This window comes from Myotis myotis, unplaced genomic scaffold (assembly GCF_014108235.1).
Source record: "Myotis myotis isolate mMyoMyo1 unplaced genomic scaffold, mMyoMyo1.p scaffold_m19_p_3, whole genome shotgun sequence".
Lineage (NCBI taxonomy): Eukaryota > Metazoa > Chordata > Mammalia > Chiroptera > Vespertilionidae > Myotis > Myotis myotis.
Window position 1 is genome coordinate 7,960,336 of NW_023416335.1, and position 26,459 is coordinate 7,986,794.

At 42.4% G+C, this 26,459-nt stretch overlaps 1 protein-coding gene across 5 annotated transcripts in view; it reads right to left on the reverse strand.

Annotated features, from left to right (window-relative positions):
- Nucleotides 1–26,459, reverse strand: part of FAT1 (FAT atypical cadherin 1) — a 116,592-nt gene that overhangs the window by 49,914 nt on the left and 40,219 nt on the right. For all 5 annotated transcript variants that reach the window (XM_036301200.1, XM_036301205.1, XM_036301201.1 and 2 more), the window contains exon 3: nucleotides 8,503–8,817. In XM_036301200.1, the coding sequence (XP_036157093.1) occupies nucleotides 8,503–8,817 (315 nt within the window). The remainder of the gene's footprint in view (nucleotides 1–8,502; nucleotides 8,818–26,459) is intronic.

Sequence of the window (26,459 nt, forward strand, 5' to 3'; positions counted from 1 at the left end):
AAAATACAGGTGGCTTTATAGGCCAAACGCGAGCGCTCAATGTTTCCTACGGTTATCACTCCACATCCATCCCCTTGGAGCTGTAGGTCATGAGCTCAGAGATGCTCCACAGCACCGTGATGCCTTTATTTAGGGGCTGTTCTAAGACAGCCTCTGACCACAGCCTGCCGAGGGCTCTCTGGCAGCTGTGGCCATCTGAGCAGCTATTGTGGTCACCCTGGTGCCGGCAGGATTAGGCTCGGAGCCAAAAATGGAATTCTATTGACAGACGGCCCAGTCTGTACGGGAGCTCAGGGCTCACGGAGTTCAAACTTTCCGAGGCCCAGAGAAAGCGCTGATCAAACAGATCACGCCACACAGGTAGTGGCTGAGTGGGAATTTACACCCAGAAATCTCCAGGCTTCTCTTCTGGCTTAAATTCTATCTGAGTAGCTGTTTCTTGTTGGAAACTGGTGGCATGAAAACCAGGACAAACATAAGATCAGAAGCCAAATGTGCTTTATTGGAAGTTGCCTTCATCATTCCTACAAATGTCAGCTACAGCAGAGAGAGAGAGGGGAAGAAGCTCAGCCCACTTTCAAGGTTAACCCCATGTTGACAAGAAAAGGGGAGCTGCACGCAGGCACTTAAACGCGAAAATCTTAAAATACTGGTCTTTAAAATAATTTTAGCAAGTGATATTCAGCAACATGTTTTAAAAAATGGAATACCACTTGAATCCTAAGGGTTCAACATCAGCAGATTTTAAAAGAAAAGCATGTCATCATTTCACACGTGTAGAGAAAAGGCACTGAATAAAACCTGACTTCCTTCAGGCTTTTAGGATAACATACTTCACTAAAAAATTAAAAATGAGCAGGTTAGGTAAGACAAGCCTATTGATCCTTCCTTATAATATTTGCATATCTTTGGAAAAAGTCTGCAAATAGGTACACTTATTCTTTTTAAATGAATTCCTGCCATTGTGAGCGACTGGCCCTCCGTTTCCTTCCGCTGCGGCTATCAAATGTCACCGGAAATCCTTGGAAGTTGTTTGCAGCTGTAGCTGTTTCCTATTGCACTTTGTTCAGCCTCTGTTCCAGCCACAATAAAATGCCACTAACTTTGATGGAGGAAAAAAAATAGTGATACTGTGATCCTGGACTAGAACATAGATGAGCATGCCTATTAGCTACGATAACATTTTATGGCTTTACCAGGCTTTCCAACGTAGGTTTTGTTATTATTCAGGGATGGTGAGGCCAACAGGTCAGACAGCAACCGTCACTGAAAAGACACTTGGTTACCCACAATCCCCAAGAAAAGGGACATGCAAGGCAATACCACCGGGCACGCCTACCCATACCGCCAGGGCCACAGGAGGCTGCACCAAGGCGGGCAGGAGCCTTTCTTGTGGTTTCCGCAGCACCAGCCAGTTTGAGGATCTCCGTGGGGCTGGAGATCAGGGGTTGTTGCCCTACTTGTCTGGTCCGGCCCTGGGGTGGTAAGGACAGGGGATACTGGCTGGATAAAGGGTGGCCCCAAGGGTGGGGTCTGGACTGGCCAGCGGGCACATGACAGGTGAGTCATTTACTGCCTCCTAAGAACCATCGAGCCCTGAGAGGGGCAGTCTCTGACAGGGAGAATCCAGACACCAGAGCATCAAGAATACAGAGAATGCCGAAACCGGTTTGGCTCAGTGGATAGAGCGTCGGCCTGCGGACTGAAGGGTCCCAGGTTCGATTCCGGTCAAGGGCATGTACCTGGGTTGCGGGCATATCCCCAGTAGGAGATGTGCAGGAGGCAGCTGATCAATGTTTCTCTCTCATCGATGTTTCTAACTCTCTATCTCTCTCCCTTCCTCTCTGTAAAAAATCAATAAAATATATTAAAAAAAAAAAAGAATACAGAGAATGAAACAGCTAATATATTAAGGAAGAAAGCTGTCTGGGGAACTGAACAGGAACAAAAATTTTCATGGGTATCTTCTTTGTACCTTTCAAATTTTGTACTATGTGAATTCATTACGTATTTCTAACAAGTAATAGAATTTATGAAGTATGTTACACTCACACACACACACACGCACCCTCAAACACACATCTACTTCCTGGTCTTGGTAAGCACACTATACTGAGAAGGAGTGGCATTTTGGGGAAGGAGGACCAGCCAGAACTGGGGGGTCAGGATTCTGGTCTTCAGGTTCAACACAGTGACACAATTTTACAGATGAAACTGTACAGTGATCTGCATTTCTACAAACTCCAAACTCTATAAACATACTCAGGATGTTGCTAAATTTAGGTTTAAAATAAATCTAGAGATTCAATTTTAATTCCTTAAAAACACAAAAAAAAATCTTGGTTAAGAAGATTCCTACTGTTTATTAAGGGAGGGTTTAACAGTATAACACATATTTGTGGCAGCTCTCAAATTAAATAAGCATTTTTTTTTCCCAGATAAAAAGCAATAGTTGACCCTCCACTTCTAGCCAGGGGCTCAGATTCACCCTCCAACATGAAACAGACAGAAAATAAGACAAAATAAATGAAACTGTGGTTTCTGGGAAAGAACGATGGCGGAATCCTGAGAGACGGGAAACTGGTAGCCCCCCAGAGCAAGGACGATGGGCCAGGAACAGAGAGAAGGGGACACTTCGGGGAATGGTGAGCATGTTCACTGCCCCATTGTGGTGATGGTTTCACAGTTTGATAGCTCTGCCAAAACTTAGCAAATTGTAGGCTTTCAATATGCGCCATTTACTGTATGTCAATTAGACGTCAATAAAACTTTTCAAGAATAAAAAACAATACTTGCTTTGCGTCCTAAAGCATGGAAAATACCAAACATGCAGATAAGAGAATAAAACGTTGGTCTTTCCTAAAGTGTATCTGCCCATTATAAGTTGCACATCACTCCTCCGAAGTTCAAATGGAAAACATGGACTAAGAAGACGCTTTGCGAGGGTCATGTCAGTTTCCCGAGGCTACTTGTGGACAATGGAACCCCTGAAGCACACTGGTTCCCATTGTTCGGGACTCCCCTCCTTAGCTGTCCTTGACATACCACAACGAGGCTGTGATGCGTCTGTCAGCAGGGCCGGGGTGGCGGAGGTTCAGACAATCTAACATTCTACACCTTATCTGTCTCCCATCCTCAGCAACTGCACAATTTATATTAAAAGAAGCAAATTTCACCCTAACTGATATTGGACATAATCAGACAAAATAAGGTTATAAAAAATTCTTATAAAAAATTCTGGTGTCAACAAAATTTTGTGTGTGCATCAGGAAAGGGAAATGGATCGAGCCTCTTTTGCCTGTACACCAGGGGTCCTCAAACTACCACCCGCGGGCCACATGCAAATACAAATATTGTATTTGTTCCCATTTTGTTTTTTTACTTCAAAATAAGATATGTGCAGTGTGCATAGGAATTTGTTCACAGTTTTTTTTTTAAACTATAGTCCGGCCCTCCAACGGTCTGAGGGACAGTGAACTGGCCCCCTGTTTAAAAAGTTTGAGGACCCCTGCTGTACACCCTGAAAAAAACACCACCACAAAAACACACCCCATCACTCTCCTTATAAACAATATAATAAGAACCATCTGAGATGTAGAAAGACAGTTCCTGGCACCACAATCGAGCACCGAAACATTGGCTGAAAGATAAAGAAGGTTCATTCAAACTTGTCATTTGGAACCCAAAACTCAGATGATCCAATCCAGCCTCGGAAGGTTTTCTGGTCTCGTTTTTAGAATTGTGCCGTGGCATGACGAAGGGAGGAAGGGTGCTGTGGAGGTCTTGTCTCCAAAATGACAGAGCGAGGTCACTGCATTTATGTTTACACAACATGTTCTAAGGGATCGCATGGAGACACTCAAAAATAGGTCACTGTTTATAAACATCACATAAATAGTCCCCTTCCACCCTTACTCTGGTAGCTAAGGTTTTCCATCAAGTGTAACTCGTTTAACATTATCTCCTGGCCACAAACTCACCACTCCAAGTGTCCCCCCGTGTGACTCGCATCCCCACTTCCTCCGCAGGTATGTATTAGACCTGCGCACACTATCGATGCCCCCCTACCCCCCCCCCCCCCGTTTCTCTCTGCTCTTTCACCCTCGACGACCACCACCTTTCAAAGCATCTCTTAATGCGCTGCCTACAGGGATGAAGCTCACCTACACTTGCTGCATAAACACATGATCTCAACGGCCATGAATGTAGGCTTTCCTCTCGCCCGCCGGACACTCCCCAGGCTCCTAAATTGCTCCTAACTTGCTCCTAAGCAAGTTACACTCATCTTACTTCGTCAACATTGTTTATCCAATGGAGATGCACACGTATATTGTCTTCTGTAACGTTAATAAAGTAACATATGCACGTTGAGAGAGGCTGTGGCATCTTCCCCACACCCGGTTCTGAGTGCGCCGCCCTCTGCACACAGGGGCCTTACTTACCGGGCAGGGCGTGCAAAATTCATCGCTGGTCACACAACGCAAGGGCCAGGGAGCCCGTTTCCCCAGGATCCCAGAGGGAAAGCCTCGCTGTGGCCCAGACCTCTGGATTTCCAGCCCAGTAATTTTCTCACTCAGCCAGTAATTATTAAACAACATGACTCAGGACCTCCAGGTGGTGTTCTGGGTCAGTAAATCATGGGAACTTTCTCGACCAGACTGTCTTTCATCAGCTCTCCCAATCTGGCCTCCCTATTAGAAATACGTCTGCTTTGAAAGTCTTGAAGAAGAAGGATTCTTTGAAGCACTGCACTTTTGGACCCCGAGGATCACGTGCAAATTTTCTGCTGAGTTGAGGGAATAGAGCCATCAGAGACAGGCCGTGTGAAGCTACATTTACTACACTCTGCAACAATGCCCATGTTAAAATGTGGTTATTTCTTTTTAAAAATATACTTTTATAGATTTCAGAGAGAAAGGAAGTGGGAGAGAGAGAGATAGAAACATCAATGATGAGAGAGAATCATTGATCGGTTGCCTCCTGCACGCCCCACACTGGTGATCGAGCCCATAACCTTGGGCATGTGCCCTGACCCGGAATCGAACCGTGACCTCCTGGTTCACAGGTCGACGCTCAACCACTGAGCCACACCAGCCAGGCAAAATATGATGATTTCTTGATCTGAAAAGCCATCAGGTGATTGGCAGAACTATCAGACTTCTTTACTAACTACACAGTCTATGATATACTTCAAGACAAACATGCCTATGTACTAACTGTAGTTATTCCCCACTGTTACCTGCCTCAACCCATAAGAAAATAAACCCTCTCTGTAATCCTTATGAATTTTCTTCTGCTGTCCCGGCAGCAGGACGCATGTGCTTCCTGCCCAGGGTTGGGAGCTGGCTGGGGCTGGAGCTGGGGAGGTGGGGAGTAGGGCGGGGGGGGGGGGGGGGGGGGTGTATTCTCCCTGATGCTAAGGAAGAGGTCTCTGCAAACATCTCTTCCCAAGTGTTGTCAGGACAGAGGGATGTAAAAGGGAGAGGCAATGCCACATTAATCCCACTTGCACAAGACATAACAGGAGAGCAGCGCTATCTTTACTTCAGAGGCCCCAGAGATAACCACGGTTTCAAGGCTCCCTCCCCACAAAGGCTCTTAACAGAGAGAATTTCCTTACGTTCCTTTCTCCTCAAATATACAACAGGTCCAGACCTATATTTGCTCATTCAAAAGGCCATGGATGGCTTTCTTGCCTGTCTCTTCAACAGAGAAGTTAACCTAATCTAAAAGCCAACATAAAGCAAAATGAAATCATCTTAAAGTCTTAATCATCAAACCATTTTTTAAAAGGGGTGGTTATGTTTGTTAGTTTTTGAATTACTAGCTGGCGGCTTTGACTTTTAAATGTCTCTGCTTCTCAAGGCCGGCCCGCCCCACCTACCCCCACCCCTTGCTTTCAGGCAAATAGTTTCTTGACTCTGAAATCCTCCCTCAGAATCTGTGTGCATTTCTAATCTTGCTTCGTTTACATCTGGCAGTGCCTGACGTTTCAGCTCTTCGTTTCCTTTCAGTGACTTCACAGGAAGTGACCACAGGATGTGGTCACTACTTGTGCGGTAAAGAGTGTGCGACTGCACTGCTTACACCAGCCTCCTATTAACCATTTAGAGGCGCTGTGTCAGGTCTTCCTGTTCTTGCATAATCTCTCAACCCCAGCCCTTTTTCATAGGCTGGGGGTCCTGCGCCCTGCCCCTAATGCTTCCCAGAGGAAAAACTCTCCGGTCCCGTATAATTAAGTTCTTATATGGCTCAGCCATTAACCAACTGCTGGTTTCCTGTGACTCCAACCTCCCTCCAAGGCTCCCTCAGAGGAGCACAGCAGAATCTGGCCAAACACTAGAGCATGACCAACGATCTCAAAGCAAAAGCAAATCCTAGATGCGCAACACCCATCTTTACCTGTGTTTACCTTTAACTATCAAGAAAGGGTTTCTGTGAAAGTTGGTGTATGCTAACAAGAGGTTTAAAACTAACATTTTAACATGCCTTTTAAAAGACAAAATATTACATACACACACACATACACTCACACGATCTCTATCAGGTGTCTTTCTACAGACATTTGAGTATACAAATACTGAATTCAGGTTTTTTCCACCTTAAGAATTGTTTCCTCAACCCAAGTGCCCATCAGTAGGTGAGTGGGTGAAAAGCTGGGGGACAGTCACGCCACGGAAGACTACTCTGCTGTAAACAGGAAGACAATTTTACCCCGTGTGACAGCGTGGATGCACCTAAGTGGAATAAGCCCGTCAGAGAAAGACAAGTGCCACATGATTTCACTCATGTGTGGAATTTAACGAACATACTGAACTAACAAGCAATAGAGACAGACTCAGAGAGAGCAGGCAGACAGCGCTGATGGCAGTGGGAGGGTGGTGGTGGTGGTGGGAGGGTGGTGGTGGTGGGGGCAGGAGGTGGAGGGATTGAGCAAAAAAGAAAAAAAAGGGGGAGAGCTCATTGTCAGGGACAACAGTGTGGTGATGGTGGGGGGGAGGGGGGCCTGGAGGTGGAAGACAGCATAGAGGGGATAAATGGTGATGGAAAAAATAAAAATTAAATAAAATTACTACAATAGAGTAAAAAATAATTGCTTCCTTTTAAATTCAACAAAGGAAATTATGTAATAAAAAATGGTACAAATAAGAGATAAAAAAGATTGCTAAGGAAGCTGGGAATGCCTCTTTAATTTTGATTGTCGTATATTATTTCCTTGACATATATCAACCAGACAACCCAGTAACTGAATAGGCCAGTTCCCCTTGAATAAGAAAAGACCTAAAAAGCAAAACCATGATAGAGGTATGCAGATTACAGCAAATCTCCTTCTTCAGAATTCATAATTAGATTCCACAGGAAGGTACTGAATCATCAAAACATCTTGGCTCAAAGGCCAAGTGATCTATTTGATAAGTACCTTTATTTTCCTACAAATAATTTCTCAATGTCATATGATGGTTCCTGTTTCAATTCTAATTAAGAAACTGAAGATTTCCACATGTGAAATTTTCAGTGCATAAACAATAGCCAACTTTCCACTACACACAAATGATAGCTAGGGTGAATATCTCTCCCCAACCCCTCCCCCTCTCTCTGCAAAATAATGGGGGGGAAAAAGAAACCAAGGACTAAGAAAAAAATAGATACATTGTCCAATGTAAAGGAATAACGGTTAGAAGTTTGTTAGAATTTTGGAAGAGGATTTCGGAGTCAAGATGCCTTCTGCTTAGAAGCAAGGGTTCAGACATTGACAGGAGAAAACAGAAAACTTGAGGTATCAGTTCAAGAAAGTAACTGCTCCCAATTTGAAAACACTGAATCCTGATCCCTACTGCTCAATGGAAAACTCCAAACAACATAACAACCAAAAAACGACTGTGAATTGTGAAATGAACTCTAGATATTCTTCATAAAAAGTAGTCAAGACTGCAGCTGGTTTGGCTCAGTGGATAGGGTGTCAGCCTGCGGACTGAAGGGTCTCAGGTTCAATTCCGGTCAAGGGCACATGCCCGGGTAGGGGGCATGCAGGAGGCAGCCAGTAAATGATTCTCTCATCATTAATGTTTCTCTCTCTCTCTCTCTCTTCCTCTCTCTCTCTCTTCTCCCTTCCTCTCTGAAATCAATAAAAATATATCTTATTTTTTTAAAAAAGTAGTTAAGAAAGCTGGAATACTTAACAGCCATAGAGTATGCAGTAAGTTTAAGAGATATCACTAATTTAGCAGCTATTACTGAAACAATATTTGCTTTTTAACCTGCAAATGAAACTCTACTAATGCGCAAAATCATAAAATCGCTTTACAAAAGCAAATTCAAAGGAAAAACACACTTGGATTAAATTTTCATCTGGCAATAGACTTGTTTTGAACAACTCCAAAGGAAAACAACTTATTAAAAACTAAAGAAAATCGGAGCACGGAGCATTAGTTCTTAAAATGTTCCCCTATTGGGAGAGTAAGTATAAACAAGAACATTTCATACGATAGTTTTAAGGCATACCTGTCTTAGGATGTATGGAGAAGAACCCTTGTGGATTTCCACTTGTGATTCTGTATGTCAGCTTGTCATTAGAGCTAGGATCAGGATCGAAGGCCTCAATGTGGACCACGGATACATCCTTGGGAGAATTTTCCATGATTTCTGGAGAATAAACTGGCTCTGAAGTCTGGGGTGCGTTGTCATTGACATCCTCCACCTCGATGTAGACCTCTGTGAACGAGGAAAGGGGCACAACACCCTGATCGGTGGCGTAGACTGTCAGCCAGTAATGGGAGGTCGACTCGCGGTCCAGACGGTCTGCAGTCTCTATGACACCTGGGGAGAAAGGAGGAGACCATGAGGAGGCCTGTCAACAATCCCCAACACTGCCACTTCGAGAAAGTGTCAACCTAAATGACAACTCTGATTGATGGAGGGCCTATGGGTCACAGCTGTGAGATCTGGAGCAAGTTAGCTCAGCTCTGTGCCTCGGTTTGCTTTCCTATAAAATGGAGATAATGGCAGTACCTTCTTCCCAAGTTGGTTAAATGAGTTCCTACACATGCTAAGGATTAGAATGGGCCTTGGCTATTAAAGTATGTGTCATTATTGGTATTAGGTGGCAGGTACTATGTGAAGCACTTTGCAAATGTTATCTCATTTACATTTCCAAACAACCCAATGAGATGTACTACGAGATTATCTAATGGCCCCATCATCTGCTTTTCCAAGGATGGCATTTATGGTTGGTTAGGATGAGTTGACTTTTCTAGAGTTTATCCGGGAACCAGAGACAAGACCAGAGACATGGCCCCGATCTGAGCCCCACAGTCTAGCACCCCTTTTCCCCACGCTGCACTCGTGTGACCCCTGCTACAGTTAAGAGGAAGAGGCTGGAGCAACACTCCTCCGCACGTCTTAGTTTGATAGACACGCCCTGCCTAGTGGCTAAGAACCAGAGGACAGCCTTTCAAAGTCCAGAAGAAGGAACTGCTCAGGTCTCTTATGTGATGACACCTTCAGTTTCTTACGGCAAGACAACCCGTGTGCTAAAAATATACTTTCTCCCACTTACACCGTAAGTTCCAAAAGGGCAGAGGCCACATGGTTCTCAAATATCTGTATACCCAGCACCTTGCCCAAAGCCCAATAATTACTCCTTAAATGAGTGAACAAAAATGAATAGAGATCTGGAACTGGTACAGAAAAGTCCTCAATTAAGACCCAACCTAGGACACATATCTCATTTAAGTCGACTAGTAAAAGATGGAGTTATATAATTACAAAGGAGAGGGTTAGTGTATCATTTCAGCCCCATCACTGAAATTAGTCAAAATCTCACTTGATCCCAGGATTAACCTCTTCTCAGGGTGATGAACAGTGAAAACAGCCATTTCTCTTAGGCTCACCCCGTGGTGTAATCATGTCCTCTGGCTTGCCAAAAATACATCACTGCGTTTCTTCACGTGCACTAACCGTTCCAAACGAGTTCTGCTTTTAGGGTTCGACACCATGGTCCAGGTTGGATTTTGGAAACTCCACAACACTTGAGTCATGGAATTTCCCATTTAACGCCATTCTGTTTTGAAGGTTTGCTAAGAATTAATGAAGCGATAATAATTATAATGCTTCTGAATGGCAATAAACATTCATTTTACGATCATCTATTTCACCTTTCAATATTTGGTAACTTTGCTATTTGTAAGTTGTAACCTGTTTGGTAGTGTTAGATATTATCTAACAAAATAAATGAGATTTTCCCCCGACTGACTACTTCAATATGCATGTACTTAAATTTATAAATGGATCGAGAATGACACTCACAGAAATAAGGACGAGAGCCTCGGAACTCGTCAATCAAATCCAGCTACCTGGTCTCCCCACGCAGCAGAGACAGCTGTCAGATAAACTCAAGCACGTTTTCCTTTTCCTCTGGTCCAAACATAGTCTAGGCACTCTACCCCCGAAATTAGTAAAATAGTATGTGTGTCTTGTTTTTAAATATTTTTATTGATCTCAGAGAGGAAGGGAGAGGGAGAGACAGAAACATCAGTGATGAGAGAGAAGCACTGATAGGCTGCTTCCTGCACGCCCCCGGCTAGGGATTGAGCCCGCTGAGCCACTGGGCCAGGCGAAAGAGCACGCATTAGCTTGAGAGAAGAGTGCCCTTAGTAAACAGGAGAAAAGGCTCTTCTCCGGTTTCAGCTTTCCATCACTCCCATCAGCCGCTACAAGGCAGCCGGGGAGTCCCAGAACGTTCTCTCTGCTGGGATTACCTATTAGCACACCAATGCACATAAGCTTCTCTTGCGCCCTGCCTTTCCTTTCAGTGTAGCCTCATTCACCGGACAGGTGAAGGATTACTAGCAAATCTGAACAGGACAGGTACATGGTGCTTGTCTTTGCCCCTCTCCAGTTCTAATCCTCAAGCAGTCCATGCTGCTATCATCCACTTCTGTAAATTGTGTCCCTCGACCTGTGATTTGTAGGCATTTAATGACAACAATAATTATGGAAACACATTCATTCACTTTACTATATGCCAAGCACTAGGAGAACTGTCTGACAGGCATTATCTCATGTAATCCTTACATCCAACCTGCTTTCATATGTGGTGTTATTACCTCTAAATCATGGATGCAAAACTTGGATTAAGAGAGGAGGGCCCAGCCGGCGTGGCTCAGTGATTGAGCATCAACCTATGAACCAGATCACAGTTTGATTCCCTGTCAGGGCACATGCCCAGGTTTCGGGCTCAATCCCCAGTAAGGGGCGTGCAGGAGGCAGCCATCAATGAGTCTCTCTCATCATTGATGTTTCTATCTCCTTCTCCCTCTCCCTTCCTCTCTGAAATCAATAAAAATATTTTTTTTTTTAAAGAGAGAGAGAGGAGGAACTTTCCCAGGGTCACAGTAAATGCAGACTGCATTCAGACACCACGGATCCCTGACTGCAGTGCCAGCAAATTCCGCGTCAGTCCTGCTATTCCTATGACCCATGTGTAGTATGCAAAATTTATGTGAAAAGCCAAGTGGAACCTCATATTTCATTCATTTTTTAACATGTCAGTATTCAGAAGTAGTGTACTCAATGTTCGTTCATATATACTAGTAATAGCTTTTCCTAGTGTCTGGGTGGAAAAGAAAAAATAGAAAAGGAAAGGATCATATGAGGCTTAAATCACAGGCAAGTCAGCTATTTATTTTCCATCAAATGCCACTCTGTGCCTGGTGTGCAAGTGTCCAGACTGCACTGTACAATTATCGATGCCTTCTGTGGTGGCCCTCGGGGCGCAGCCACGGCCTTCGCATGACCTCCCAGACATGTTAGGGGGAAGTTTCCGAATTTCGGGTAATCCCTGGATATTAATGAAGGTTAAATGTGAGACAGCACAGTGGCTCTACACAAGTATGGATGAAAACTAAGATGGCATTAATTAGCCATTTAAATATTAAATATGCATAGTGAGATGCTCAGAGGTTCATGTTTCATTAATTCATAGAGACTATATGTTTTATAATATCATGTGGTGATTTTAAGATAGTTATGTTGTGATGTATTTTAATTACTGCATTCTCGTAAAAGAACAACATTATTTAATACAGCTTCTAGGTAACTATAAAGTGAATTTTGATTGTCAAAAGGGAAATGTGGGCATATTGAATAGTCTCTTCTAAACAAAATGCTCAAATTCATGTTAATACAAGTGTATTCACTGTATTTATAATCCTATATTTTAAAAGGCTAATATGCAAATCAACTGAACGGAGGAATGACTGGTCGCTATGACATGCACTGACCACCAGGGAGGCAGACACTCAATGCAGGAGCTGCCCCCTGGTGTTAGTGCATTCACACAGGGGGAGCACCGCTCAGCCAGAAGCCCGGCTCATGGCTGGCAAGCACAGTGGCTGGTAGCTGGAGCCTCTCCCACCTCCGCAGCAGCGCTAAGGACCCCTGGGGAAGCGAGCCTAAGCCGGCAGGCGGACATCCCCTGAGGGATCCCAGACTGCGAGAGGGCAGAGGCCAGGCTGAGGGACTCCCCCGCCTTCCCCCCCCTCCAGTGCACAAATGTCATGCACCAGGCCTCTAGTCATTTAATAATAGAAATATTTATTGTATGCCAAGGATTTCACTAGGTGCTTTACATGCATTAAGTCATTTAACAGACATAAAACTTGTATGATTTTCATCCCGGTTTTACAAAATAAGGAGGCAGAAGCTCACATAAAGTAATGAACTTGCCCAAGCGTTAGAGTTGAAGAAGCAAAGTCAAGATCAACAGTAACTTGGTAGCACTAGGATCTGAGCCAGTTTGATTCTAGAACTCAGGCTCTTCACCAGGATGCTAGGCAGTGATTTCCAACTTTTTTTTTTTATCTCACAGCACACATAAACTACTAAAATTCTGCAGCCCACAAAAAATGTATGATATTTTCTGATCTGACAAAAAAAAAAAAGGTATTATTTTGATCCCTTCACACTGGAGGGCCACTGCTGTGTTGGCTGTTGCCATTTTTTTTATTTGATAAATAAGGGAAAAGAGGCCAGTGCCCCTGACTCAACAGTCAGGTACTGCATGTTTCCAAAATCCTCGCGGCACGCCGGTTGAAAATGGCTGCGCTTAGCTGAACTGTCATCATTAGCCACAGCATCACTGTCACACACCCCACAGCACCAAGGATGCTGGGGACCACGGGGGCAGGGGGGCCACAGCCATGATGAGAAGCTACAAGGAGGTTTCAACTGCTGACATAAGGGTCCTCCCCACACTGAAAGGAGAGGAGATCCAAGGACCGTGCCTCGCCGCAGAGGCTCAGGGCCTGGTGCCTAAGCATGACTCTAACCGTAGATTCTAATTCTAGGCACCAGGACAAAAACATCCAGTAGGCGGGGAAAGGACATGCATGTGCAAGGAGACTGTGTTCTGCTTTTCAATCATTTTTTTCAGTCACAAGATACATCCCCCACGACCCCCAGGCACAGAGGAAGCCCTCCACTGAGCTCCCCTCTGGAATCCAGGAGCAGACAAATGCTGGCAAGGCAGGACACCATCTAGATAAACTGCGAAGAAAGACCCATAGCCCTCGCCTTCGCATCTCAAAGTCAAGACTTGTAGACTGGCAACCCCTTGGAAACCCTCAGTGCAACTCTCTCGTTTTAAAAGGAGGTTGAAATGATTCACTCAACTTCAGGAAGCTCAACACAGATTTCAGATTCCAGAGCCAGGCACCTCCTAAATCAGGGGCTTATCGGAATCCCAGTCATCCTTCACAGGGATCCAGGCTCTGAGACAACCAGCAAACCAACTGTCCAGATGACTCGCCAGAGGCGGTGTTTATTCTTTCGGTCACTTCAAGTCTTTATTCCTACACCCCTGCTCCCAGCCCTTCCTAAACCCAACTAGCATCTAGGACGGATTTCTCCTGTAACTTCGGCAGTTACCTGAACTCATAAAAGGGAAACAACTTTTCAAAATTGTATTGTGAAGACTTCTAATCAGTACCTTTAATATAGGAAAACAACAACAACTGCACCCCTAGCCATCACTGAAAGCTAATCCATCAACCCACAGGGCTCATTCTCAAAACTTCACCTCACTCCTACTTCACTCAATCCAGGATCACCTACCATCCAACTTGCAGTAACTACTTTTTTGCACCCTGGGTTATACATTCACTTTTCCTGAAACAATTCTCTAAGGAACCAACAAAAACTTTACATATTTAAGCTCTAGTTTTAAGCATATTTCTCTTCAACACATACGCAGAATAATACTGCATCTTATTCGTCACTTATATACACCATATACAAACTCTGCAGTCTCTATGCAGTGTTATGTTGTATATTCTGAGCACAGAAGACAAGTCCACACAAGCTTGCTAGATGCACTCCCCAGCCATGGTATAAAGAATCTTGTATTTGCTTTAAGGAAACACCACAGAGGTAAATACCTAGCTTTCCAAACTCAAGAACACAATGAAGACATTCTCAGGAAAAGTTGTTAATAAGATGAAACAATGGAAAGAAGATGAAATTTCGAACTGTTAAGTAAAAATGTTTATCATTCCAAACATACTCTCTGGGGTTCCAAAGCCACCACCAGATGTCACTATGGAAACTGATTTTAAATGTGAATACAGTGGAAAAAACAGACAGAAGGAAGAAAAGAAAAAAAACACACACACACAATGTAATTGTTCAAAGAGCTTGACCAATGGAGCTGAAAACCCAGATCAGGACAAAATTTCTTTCTAAAAGGATTCATTCATGTTCCTATATTTAATTAAACGGGGATTGATGTTGTCTTCCGACAGCCTGATTATTCGAAGGTCACAGGGGACAGTATCAGGTGCTCCAGTAAGGGGTTCAAAAGTAAATAAGGTTTCAACAAGTAACTAACTTCTACCCCCAGCACTGATGTCTAAGGCTGCTGTTAACTCAAACTGTCCTTGAACAGCAAAAGCCAGCATCCCTCCACCTGACCCCAGTGGAGCAAGAGCCTTTCAACATAGTCATTTCTAAGATAAAAATAAAGTTATATGTAGCCACTTCTCTGCCAAAAACAACCTAACTGACTCAAATTTCCATGGCCACAGAACACCTTTCTTCCTGGAATTTTCCTATTTTCTTTGTTTAACAGGCTTTGGCTCCCAATCAAGTCCTAGTGCCAAAGCTTTCAACAAAATGTTACTATTTCTTCAGCTGCTCCAACTCCAAAATACTTATAATCACCAACTGCCTGGCAACTTAAATTTGCTACAAACCCTACCACCTTTCTGATATACCATGCTACATATGGTTTATGTGTGTGTGTGTGTGTGTGCGCGCGCATGTCTCGCCCCCCCCCCCCGCCACACACACACACACACACACACACACACACACACACACACACACTTTTCTGGAACCAAGCTTAAGACAACAATCGTTGGTCGATCAGAAGATAAACTTACACATAAAATATAATTTTTCATGGTATTTCTCTGTAGGCAACAAGGAACTGACTACTCTGCTCTCTAATTCTACAGTCTCGCCATAAACAGAATAACTCTTTTGGAAATAAGTGCTTCCCAAATACAAAAGAACAGCCCTGGCAGGTGTGGCTCAATGATTAGAGCATTGGCCCAAGCAGTGAAGGGTCTCTAGTTTGATTCTCAGTCAAGGGCATGTACCTGGGTTGCAGTACCTGAGTTCCAGGTTCAATCCCCAGCCCCGGTCAGGGTACATGCAGGAGGCAATCAATCGATGTGTCTCTCTCACGTCAATGTTTCTCTCTCTCATTCTCATTCCCCACCCCTTATTTTTCCCCACCAGCCCTCCTCTCTTCCACTCTGTCTAAAAATCAGTGGGAAAAATGTCCTCTGGTGGGGATTAACAAAAAAACAAAAAGAAGAAAAATATCTTCTACATACTAGAGATGTAATATTGAGGTTTTTGCAATTAATCCATAAATAGTTACTCAACTTTTTCCTGATAATTACAGAAAAAAAATCAGAAGCGCCACAACTGTTCTATTCAGTATTAATCTACTATAAGACATTCTTTCTTCCTTGAAATTAAATTTAAAATGTGGGCTAAGCTTCCTGCTGAAATGCAAGCCCTATGAGGGCATGGGTTTGTTGTCTGTTTAGTTCAGGGGCTGGTAAACAGAGGGTTGCTGATTAAGCATGTGTGGGAAAAGGATGTACATCAAAACACAAGTATGAGACATGCTCGCCCTTTAATTCCTTAGGAAACGTAAGCACAGTAAAACATAATATAAATATATAACATGTATATTCAATGTTCCTGCCTGTTTCTGCCATTAGTTGGCAAAACTGTGTTACTACTACCGACTAATGAAGAACAAGTGAGATAAGAGTCTGTGTTAAGTTGAAGGCCTTTCAGATTCTAAAATGGCTATCAGTCCACTTAGAAAATGACAGAGAAATGCTTTCCGTACTCAAATTAAAAGTTTATACTTCCTTTCACCTCAATTATACAAGCCATTCTTATTTCCTTTACTGGTTGGTAATCATAAAAACATATGGAAAATACAGTCATGTTTAACAGTTTATTTTGCAGAGAAAAATTCTCTGCAAAAAAAAAAATCCTAGCACTTTCAAAAGTAGAGAGATACAATTAATTTTTTTACTTCCTGAGGTACAAATAATTATTTTTTTAAGTGCGTGAGACCACAAATGTAAGGTAAATGTCCTATGCTTTTAATAATTTTAAAATAGATCAAAATACATAAAATAAAGCCAACTAAGAAGCAACCCTCAGGGGCTAAGCAACACTTGGCAGGCTACTCACAAACCGCACAGCTCAACGGACACCTCTCTGCCCTCTCGCAGCTAAAAACCCAGTGAGCTGGGTTGTAAAATTCTCTCTCCAGTTTAACCAAAGACATGGCACTGATTACTACCAAGAGCCAACCTTTCAAAACCGAGGACCTGCCCTGATGTCATCTGTGGGAAACCTCTGAGATGGGGAACAGAGCAAGCTCAGGGAAATGCTGATGGCGAGGGTGACATCACCAACCAGCAAATGCATACGTGGAGCTCGTGGTGTGCCAGCCATTATTTTTAAGCACCTCTCACATGCTAACTCACTGAATCTTTATAGCAGCCCTAAGAAGTATGACGATCATTCCTGGTTTACAACTGAGAAAGCAGTTGGACAACTTGCCCAAAGTCTTCTCATTGGTGAGAAACAGGACAGCAACTGAACACACGCTGCAGTTTCCGGAGAAAAAGTCCTGGCTTCCCTGGGATGCAAAAATGGAGTCACCAGATGGGAAAACTGGTTTTGTTGTTTCCCTGACATTTGGGGATCTGGGTAAAGTGATGCTGCAAAAACCGTGTTGCTCTGAGCCATTAGGACACTCAGCGCATTCCACGGGGTCTACAGAAAAGGAGGGCGGTTTAATGTATAATGGTAACTAAGATACAGCTTTAAAGTGAGATGTGTACATTCAATACACGGGAGAATGTGATATACAAATTGAGTGAAAAATGTAAATCTTTATAAAACTGTATAAAGTCTGACCATGGTTCTGTTTAGTTCCATTTCAAAATTTAAAAGCTACTCACACACAACACGAGTAAAAAGAAGTCTAGAATGAATAAGGTGATGAAGGGGCAATAAAGAAAAAATCAATGAAATAAGCTAATGTTTTTAAGCTGTGGATTTCTATAACAATAGGTTTTAAGCCATATTTAAAATGGATATAATAAAAAGCCGAATAAAACGTCCCATCAAGTCCCTCAGAAGTGTTGTTAGTATAACCTTTGTGTTTTATTTCCCCTTTGCATAGCAGACATAGTTTCACTTCAAGTTTGTATTTATTTGTGTAATCTGAGTAGATGTTTAAATGTATATGCTGACAGCTTCAACAATTTACTATTCCAAAAGTATTTATATGTGAAAAGACTTACAAAGTTTTGGGTCTAGGAAATTCTATGAATGTAATGCCCAGAATTAGGTCATAAGTTAATCATTAAAAGGAAAGTTTGTTTATAATAGCAACTGTCAATCTTTTTATTCATTATTCAGATTGACTGTTTAAATCATTTTAATTAAAATGTAGGTCGGTCAGCTCTTTCCATTAAGAATGTTGCAGTAACTTTAAAATTAGCTGAGGAGGCTCTTTTACTTACAAACTTACTAGAACTTAACATTAATTAAGTTCATAATCAGATTTTAAGCATCAGGTTTCAAGTCCAGGGATTTCTTTAAGTCATTCCACGGCAAACTCTGCTAACCCACGTTTGCATGCTTGGTCGGGAAGTGATTCCAAGTTCTAATTTCCATGTCAGAATAATTACGATTGTTAATGAGGGCTTTCGTGGATGAGTTCTCTTAAAGAGGGTCATCCGTGGCTATCACAAGTATCACTGGAACACATATTAATTGGATAAAACTACATACATAAGATGGCCTTTGGAGACATTCAAATTCAAAGGAAACACTTCATATGCCAATGGCAATGTTCCTAGCAGTTTGTTTTATGTTTTAGAAACCAATGTTCATTACTCTTCCTGCCTGGTATTTACTGGACACACACTCAGCAGATGTGGCAGATATGCCATGCTGTGTAGTCCTCACAATTAGTCTGTAAACTCGGTGGTCTTTTCGTGATTTCCATATGTGAATGCAGAGGTTTACAGCGGAAAAGTCACTGGTTTAAAGTCAGTTACTCACCATTATAACAGTAATAAATTAATCAGCAAATTCACTACTGCATTCCCTGACCAATTAGCCACCTCAATGCTTTATATTTAGTAACTCGTTTAAGACTCAAAAGTTAAGGAAGTTGCCTTGTTACCCAACTAGTTATAGAGAAGCAAGATGCAAAAACCTGGCTGACTAGTTCCTCAGTCCACACGCATAACCACCGGGGTGCTCTGCTTTTCCCATCCCCGTGGGCTGTGGGGGCAGAGAGTAACACAACAGCCACGTCTGACTCGCAAGCCTCGGCTCTTTCCTTTTAAGCCCACAAATAAACCCACCACTGTTAATGGGAAAAAAACAAACTAACAAACAAAAACACATCAACAAAAGTTTACCAGCACTGATGCTGCCAAAGTTTACCAGCACAGGCCCATGGCGGGAGAAGAGACATAACAAAGTATAAACCCAACTAACTGCGGGCCAAACAGATTCCTGAACAGAGTTCAAGAATCCAGGTGACCAAGTCCATTTAGAATAAAAAAGGAAAAATGGTAACAGAAAAATAGACTCTAACTCTGTTTTATATTCAGGAGGTTGCTGCATTTATCACACCATCTTGCTAATGTAAAAATGCAGACTAAATTTATGTTAAATGAAACACAGGTCGTCTACAGCATTACATAATACCGGAATCATGGCGAGACCATCAAAACTGAGCTGTGCCTGCAGTTACTGTTATTAACTTTAAAGTACTGAGGGTGGTTTGAAAAACGATTTCAACCATAAAGCAGTTTTTAAATTTTAAAAACCCAAATTATTTTACAAATTGAAAAGGTATAATTTAGAGACAACATTCAATTACTTTCAATATCGAATTTGCTGCCAAACCGGATACCATAAGAACTCAGAAACTTAAGTTAGGTGAAGCTAACCTAGTTCTGAGTTGATTCACCGACTCTAATAACTCAGGAGGAACTCCAGGTATATACCATGATTCGTATTAACAAACATCTAAATCACAAGCCAGTTGTCAAAGTTCTGTGCCAGATAAAAACGAACGTCTTAGGAAATATCCCTCTTAAGAAAAGAAATCTGGGGCCTTTTTATTCTAGTCCACAATACTTAGGAAACAGACTTTTAAAAAACTGGACCCTATACTGTCCTCTTCGTCAAAAGGGATCTCATGTTGTGGCAGTGGCCTGGATCTTGCTAGAAGTTCATCTGGAACCTGTTTAATTCATTCAACATGCACAGGATTCCTACCATCTGCCAACATGGCACAAGGTGCTAAAGAATCCCAGAAGAGTAAGTCAGGAAAAGAAAGTAAAGGGTCATTTATCCCCTGAAGCCACAGGGGGAAAAGGGAGAGAAACCATACGTGTTTCAAAGGGCAGCATTATACTTTAACAACCAGCCAATTTAATAAGGGCTTCCCATTTATTTTATCTTACACAAAGGTCAAACAAACCCTTCTTAGGTGGTAAAGTCCGGGCCTGAGTTCTATGATGCAACATGTAATTATATCATTTTTAAAAATAAATTTTAATTCATTTTGTGAGAAAAGATAGGGAGGTGTGTATAGACACTAAAAATGGTGGGTTACAGGAATGACGTTTTTCTTCTTTGAGTCAATATTTTCTAATTTTTCTACAAGAAACATATACGTATTGCATAAAAATGTTTTTAAAACCCACCTGTATCAAGGATTAATCCAAAGTGTACTAACAGAACTTGAGAAATTCCAGAAATGTGAAAGCAACCTTTAAAGGTTAAGAAGTGACCCCAGGTCCCCATAAGCTGGGTAAACCAACTGCCCGAGACATCTGTATTGCAAAGTATGTCCTAGCACCAAGACAAGGCACTATTCAATTATTAAAATGTCAGTTGAAATGACTAAGCCTCATGCCAAACTCCTTCAAGCGCTCCCTTGCTAAAGAAGGAATGGAATGAGATTCCTCCTGCTGCAGCCAAGTATTACACTGGCCATTGTATAAACACGGCTTTTTCCAAGAGACAGCCGTCTGGGAGTTCCAGAATGCACGAGGCCATTGGAAGGGCAGGTTGCCCTTTTTCTAAGGCTGCTGAGGTTTCTGTGAAACAGATTCTAAATCCAGAACGCAGTGAGGAGTATTTACTTTTCTTAAAATAAAGCCTAAGACCCACATGCAGCCCAGCTATGCAAAAAGGAAGGTGTGTTGAACACGAACTGAATACCAGTTACAGGCAATGAAACCCCATTTCCTTCGTGGTTCCAGTGGTAATGATCCTGTGTAAATCCCTTTCCCATCCACTCCCAAGTGGCATTTTTCTTTAACTTTTGATCAAGTGAAAAAAACAAACTGGTTTCTCTATTACATTCTGTTTCAACCATAAAGCAGTTTTTAAAAACCCAAATTAGTTTACAAACTGAAAAGGTATAATTTAGAGGCAATATTCAATTACTTTCAATATTGAATTTGCTGCCAAACCTGATACCGTAAGAATTCAGAAACTTAAGTTAGGTGAAGCTAAACTAGTTCTGAGTTGATTCACTGACTCTAGTAACTCAGGAGAGACGCCAGGTATACCATGTGTTATATTAACAAACACTGCAAATTAAACCCAACACCTATCAATAAGGACCTAAAAGCATCGCAAGATCTGATTATTGAAACCTTACTAAGAATCTTTGTTAAGGCAAAACATCAAATTTGTAAATACATATCATCCCTTAATTTACCTATCTAAATTCAGATTTTTTAAATGAAGAAAGGTATGAGTGACAGACTCAACTGCTGCTGAAGATGACTAATTTGATATATTTTTAAAAATCACAAAAGGCAGCCTATTGGTGTGGCTCAGTGGGTAAGCGGCGACCCAGGCATGATCCCCAGTAGGGGGCGTGCAGGAAGCTGCAGATTGATGTCTCTCTCATTGATGTTTCTATCTATCCCTCTCTCTGTCTCTTCCAAAAAATAAAAAATAAAAATATATTTTATTTAAAAAAAATCACAAAAGACAGGTGCACACCTACATTTATCAGTGGATTCTCAAACCAGAGAGATCAAGACTGAACAGAGCTATAAAATCCTGCATACACTCACAAACAGAACAATCCCAGCCAAGATCCCCCAGTGGAACTGTGATGCATACATAGGAATTATATAATCTGCACTATTTTAAGCAATCAGGAAGCTTTTCAGGGAGTACCTACTTTGAAACACTGAATTACGGCTCCTGGAGAAGGATTCCTGCTAATTCATCAGTTTAAAGACTATGGAGACATAATCCTTAACTTGAGATAATAAAAGGCTATATAAAGAATACACTGGTCCCCGAGCTGGTTTGGTTCAGTGGATAGGGCATCACCTCCGGACTGAAGGGTCCTGGGTTCGATTCTGGTCAAGGGCACATGCCCGGGTTGCGGGCTCGATCCTCAGTAGGGGGCATGCAAGAGGCAGCCGATCAATGATTCTCTCTCATCATTGATATTTCAATCTCTCTCTCCCTCTCCCTTTCTCTCTGAAATAAAATTTAAAAATAGAATACATTGGTGGGTCTCAAATTACTGTCGCATTAAAAAACTAAAGAACTGAATTAGGGAAAAATTGAATACACACAATAACTTCTGAGGAAAAGCAACTTGCTTTTCTGATTTTTGTTTAAAGTAGTTAAAACAGCAATATGATTTCTCAGGTTTATATCCAAAAGAAAGCCTATGACCTGGGAGGAAAATTGGTTTGGGAAAAGCAGCAAATATGAACAGAGCAGTCAGATGACTAGAAGAACACTTTGCTGCTTCTCTCCTTGTCACTAATGATTACCAGCTAGCACGGAGGTCCCCAAGGAGCCAGGCGGAAAGCCTGCACTGGGACAAAATTCAAAACAGGGCTTCCGGGGCATGACAGTCATAGGGAAAAAAGGAGCATCTATCATAAAAGCGAGAGGGCAGGTAACTCCCTCCCCTGGGATTGCCCTGCATCCCCACCACTCACCTCATCACAGACCCAAAGCCGCCACAGGACCTGACCCTGCCTTCTCACCTACCTCGCCTCAGACTCCCACCATTAGGAGCAGCGGTTCTCAACCTTCTGGCCCTTTAAATACAGTTCCTCATGTTGTGACCCAACCATAAAATTATTTTCGTTGCTCCTTCATAACTGTAATGTTGCTACTGTTATGAATCGTCATGTAAATATCTGATATGCAGGATGGTCTTAGGCGACCCGTGAAAGGATCGTTCGACCGCCAAGGGGTCGCGACCCACAGGTTGAGAACCGCTGATTAGGCGCTTGTTTGTATTTGGGGGCCACTACTCCCTCTGCTCAAAGGTTGTCCTCACGTGGCTGGCTCTCCCTTCTTGTCCTTGAGTCCCAGCACACACGTCCTCCTCAGAAGTCCTCCTCTGACCACTCAATGGAGAGAAGGCCAGCCCCACCCTGCAAACCACCACGGTCACCTCGCCCAGTGTATTTTCTCTGCAGCACGCCGAAGCCAAGAGCAGTCTGTGTTTATCCTCTTCCCTACGTGTGCATTAGCCGCCTCCTCTCCCCAGCGAGAAGCGCCACGGGGACCACACAGCAGTGTGGATCCCAGACGCTGCGGGAGCAGGTTCCGGCAGGTAGCGGGCCTGCAGTAAACAGTCAGCGGCGAAGAATGAACTCTTCACCGAGGCCTTTTTGTTTTTTAATCCTCTCAAATCTTGCCGCTGTGAAATTCTCCCAGATCTTCAGTTTCAAAGTCCCCCTGCTTTGGGGACCCAAGCAGTAGTTGAGTTACTGATGCACAGACTCAGTACCACATATGCACTCTACCCCCTCGCCCCCCCAATCTCCCTTCCCCATCTCTTCCTCCCAGAGCCTCGGACAGTCCACTCAACTGGTTCTTCTCCATGAGGTCACACACAGACCCCCCAGGGTCATCGAGGCTCACGGTTTGGCTCTTCGCTCTCTCTATTATCTTCTGGAGTGATTAGTCCTTTTAGGAATAAGAGATCCCTTTGAAAACAGATATAATTCCCACAGTGACCCACAAAATGTTCACTGAAAAATAAAAACAAAAATGACAAGATATTTCACATAAAACTTAATGAAACTGAATTTTCCAGTTGTTTTCAAGAGTTATGGCTTAGTGTGATTACTATATCATTAATCCCACTGGGCCAACACATTATAGGCGCTATGTAATTCACTTATGCAAAGAACTGAATATGCAAATGAATAGCTTAGATAGAACTATAGGTATAAGCTGGAACTTGTCATGTTTCTTGTATTTAAGAATAGATTAGGTACATAAGAAATTTTTCTTAACTACCCCACTCCATTAGGTCATAATGAACAATGTGTATTTGATAACAATAAACTGTTATCTTCTTTAAAAAAAATTCTTTTTTCGCCCTAGATCAGCGGTTCTCAACCTGTGGGTCACGACCCCTTTGGGGGGGTCAAACAACCCTTTCACAGGGTCGCCTAAGATCATCGGAAAACACATATAATTACATATTGTTTTTGTGATTAATCACTATGCTTTAATTATGTTCCATTTGTAACAATGAAAATACATCCTGCATATCAGATATTTACATTACAATTCATAACAGTAGCAAAATTACAGTTATGAAGTAGCAACAAAAATAATTTTATGGTTGGGGGTCACCACAACATGAGGAACTGTTTTAAACGGTAGTGGCATTAGGAAGGTTGAGAACCACTACCCTAGATGGTTTGGCTCAATGGACAGAGTGTTGGCCTGTGCACTGAAGGGTCCCGGGTTTGATTCCGGTCAAGGGCACATGTCCAGGTTTCGGGCTCAATCCCCAGGCATGCAGGAGGCAGCCAATCAGATTCTCACCATTGATGTGTCTATCTTTCTCTCCCTTCCTCTCTAAAATCAATAAAAAATATATTTTTTAAAAATTGTTTTCAAGATTTTTTTCATTACACATTTTTCTTTTTAAGCTTGTGATCTAGACTAGTGCTCTCCTCCAGCTCCAGTACATCCCATCCCAGACTGAGGTTCAACGGCACAGCCCTCATTGGTGTTGCTGTGCTGGACACTGAAATGGTCGCTTAGAAAGGCCAGGCCTGTGGCTGTGAGAGGAAGAAAGTGCTTTTGTAAATTTCCTTTTGGCTCTGGGACAAGACTCACCAGCTACTGTTGGCTGGGCTTCCGCCCCAGAAGAGAGGGCTGCCTCCCACACCTGAACATTCCAGCCAGCACCAAGTGGACCTGGCGCTTGGCCGGCTTTCAACAGAATGGAATAACTAGCAAACTTCTTCAGGAAACTTTAAATAATTACCATGTATTTTTCCAAAGCAATCAACATTCCTTTCACAACTGAATGGCCACATGTTAATCATTAACTTTGTGGGGTAACAGGAAAAGAGGAAAAAAAAAAATCACAGGTCCCTTTAACCTACCAGTCAGTATTAATGACAGCGGACGAACATTTTCAGACAAATAATCTGAAGAGGGTAACAAAACTAAACAAAAATGAAACAAATCTAAGCAGCAAGGGTAACCTTTGGGTAGGGTAACCTATTAAACAAAGGAGGGGTAGTTCTCGCTTACTATTCCGAGTTCCATTTCAACTAACTAAAAATGCCATCATCTCGTATTATTTTTGGCAACTTCTTTTATGTCCCAAATCAAGGCATGAATTTCAGGAATTCAGCAGGCCAGTCGCATCTGTGCGTGAAACACTACTGTATCTGACTTTGCCACCCCCTTAGGCAAAAAAAGGGAAAGGATATATATCTATTATCTATATCTATCTATATCTATCTATATCTATCTATATCTATATCTATATCTATATCTATATCTATATCTATATCTATATCTATATCTATCTATATCTCCACCATCTCAAAGCCAAAATGAGAGCAGTAAGCAAGCAAGAAGCACATTCCTGTCTTATCTGGCCTGACACTGATTCTCCTCACCTTTCTTTCATTACAGGAAGGGGACTCCAAGGGCATTCCCCTGAGATCAAACAAAGCATTCCTAAAAGGCAAAGACATCCTTCACATGCACCTCTCCTCCCAGGGAGAGAGAGAACAAGCCTCCCGTTTCATGAATGAATAGCTGTAATGAAGCATTTCTGTGGCCTTAAGTACAATTTCAAAGAGGTGACGGTATATGAGAGTGCAATCAGAGAACTCTCACATACCACCATCAAGTGACTACAATGAGAGAGAAAGTTCATGGGAAAGCAAACTTCCTTTGTTTTTAGTAAGAACAGAAAATACAGGAAGGCCTAAAAATTCCACCTTGAAATGAAAACCCCTTCATTAAGGTTTTCTTAAAATCGCAGCAGATCTCACCACCAGCAAACAGTGGCCCGCGACTGCTTTCGTGCTTTTAGTTATCCTGTAGGTAGGGATTATGCATCCAACATATTATTTACTCCAGCTAACTTCTCCTTTTAATACATCTCAGAGGCTCCTTTCTTTAACCTTCTGAAGCATTTAGCCAGTAATTTTCAAACCGTAAAATGCTTTCTATATATGGGAGTCTGCAATTAAAACAGAACTCAGCTTTCCATAAAGCATATATTTGGTTACTGTAAAAAAGGAGATTTTTTTGTTAACTTCTACAACAGACTATTTTATTCCCTTCAACGAGAGTAAGAAGCATTATTGTCTCTGCTGTAAAGAAAACACTGGCAGACACGGACTCCTCTATTCTATTCGGTAGGTCACACTACAAAAAAATGCTTGTGCATTTGTGGTTGGGCCCCTTTCTGAGTACCCAAGTTCTGGTAAAGAAATCTACTTCCCTTAAACAGTCGGATTGCGACGTCATAAAAACTACTAAAACAGATTAATCCACCTCAGATC